Source organism: Grammomys surdaster, unplaced genomic scaffold, assembly GCF_004785775.1.
Source record: "Grammomys surdaster isolate TR1022 unplaced genomic scaffold, NIH_TR_1.0 166, whole genome shotgun sequence".
Taxonomy (NCBI): domain Eukaryota; kingdom Metazoa; phylum Chordata; class Mammalia; order Rodentia; family Muridae; genus Grammomys; species Grammomys surdaster.
Window position 1 is genome coordinate 1,504,907 of NW_021604614.1, and position 1,131 is coordinate 1,506,037.

General features: G+C 51.6%; 1 protein-coding gene across 2 annotated transcripts in view; it reads left to right on the forward strand.

The window, feature by feature from the left end:
- Window positions 1–222: 222 nt before the first annotated feature.
- Ccl24 (C-C motif chemokine ligand 24) overlaps window positions 223–1,131 on the forward strand; it is a 3,241-nt gene continuing 2,332 nt past the window's right edge. For both annotated transcript variants that reach the window (XM_028766250.1, XM_028766249.1), the window contains exons 1-2: window positions 223–407; window positions 615–732. In XM_028766250.1, the coding sequence (XP_028622083.1) occupies window positions 335–407; window positions 615–732 (191 nt within the window). In that variant the 5' untranslated portion in view covers window positions 223–334. The remainder of the gene's footprint in view (window positions 408–614; window positions 733–1,131) is intronic.

A 1,131-nucleotide genomic window follows, 5' to 3' on the forward strand; every position in this document is an offset into this window, starting at 1 on the left:
ATCCAAAAGATTTTCCCTTGGCTGTGAGCCAGGCAGAATGACAGCCCTCCCCCGGCTCACTCTCACACCAGAGCCCCAAATAATCGCCGACTCAGCTGGACAAGAAATGGACAACAACTTCCCCATTTTTCAGACCACAGAATGCTCAACGATTTTCGAGGAAGTCCGTGGGGGTAGAGGGCGGGAGGGACACCAGAGCCTCTGTGTCCTGAGCCGTCCATATAAAGGCCAGTGGGAGGGAGATTGGGTGTCTTGAAGGAAACATCTTCTTATCTCCAGGCTCTCTTTCCTGCACCCCACCTTTGAGCTCTGAGCTGTGCCTGACCTACAGGACATGGCGGACTCCACCATGATTGTTGCCAGCCTTTTTCTCCTGGTAACCTACATGTGCTGCATCTGCCCCACCGGTGAGACTTCTGGGCCAGAGTGGGGTGGCTGGTAGCAAAAGCTTCTAAGGTCATGGTTGGTTTGGCATAGGGGAGGGTGAGGGAACCAAGAAGCCTGGGGCTGGGGGAGGCACCAAGTGGCCTGGAGTATAACAGGCTCTGTGTCTGCAGCTAAGAGCGAGACTACGGCAGGCTGGACGCTGACATGGCTCTTCTCTTTCCTTTTAGACTCTGTAACCATCCCCTCATCTTGCTGCATATCCTTTATTTCCAAGAAAATTCCAGAAAACCGAGTGGTTAGCTACCAATTGGCCAACGGCAGCATCTGTCCCAAGGCAGGGGTCATGTGAGTATCTCATGTAAGAACTCCAGGGTCCCTGAGGAAATTCAGTCCTAGGTATCTCTGCAGAAGGCACTAGACCTCTGTGGACTTCAGCTTCTTCACCCAGGACACTAGGGAAGCAGGGCAGGGAGGTAAGTCAGTTAGAGTGCTTGCTTAGAATACATGAAGCCCTGGGTGGTTCCATCCCCAATATCACATAACAACCAGAACATGATGGTATAGGCCAGTAATTCCAACACTCCCAAGGCTAAGAACATCCACAAAGTACCAAATGTAGGCAAAGCACTGTGCATGGGGGGAAATACGTGATATGCCATTAGCCTAACTAGTCTTCTCAACAATTTCATAAGACAATACCAGAAAGCCTACTTAGAATCCCCCAGTGAGGGGCTGGGGGCGTGG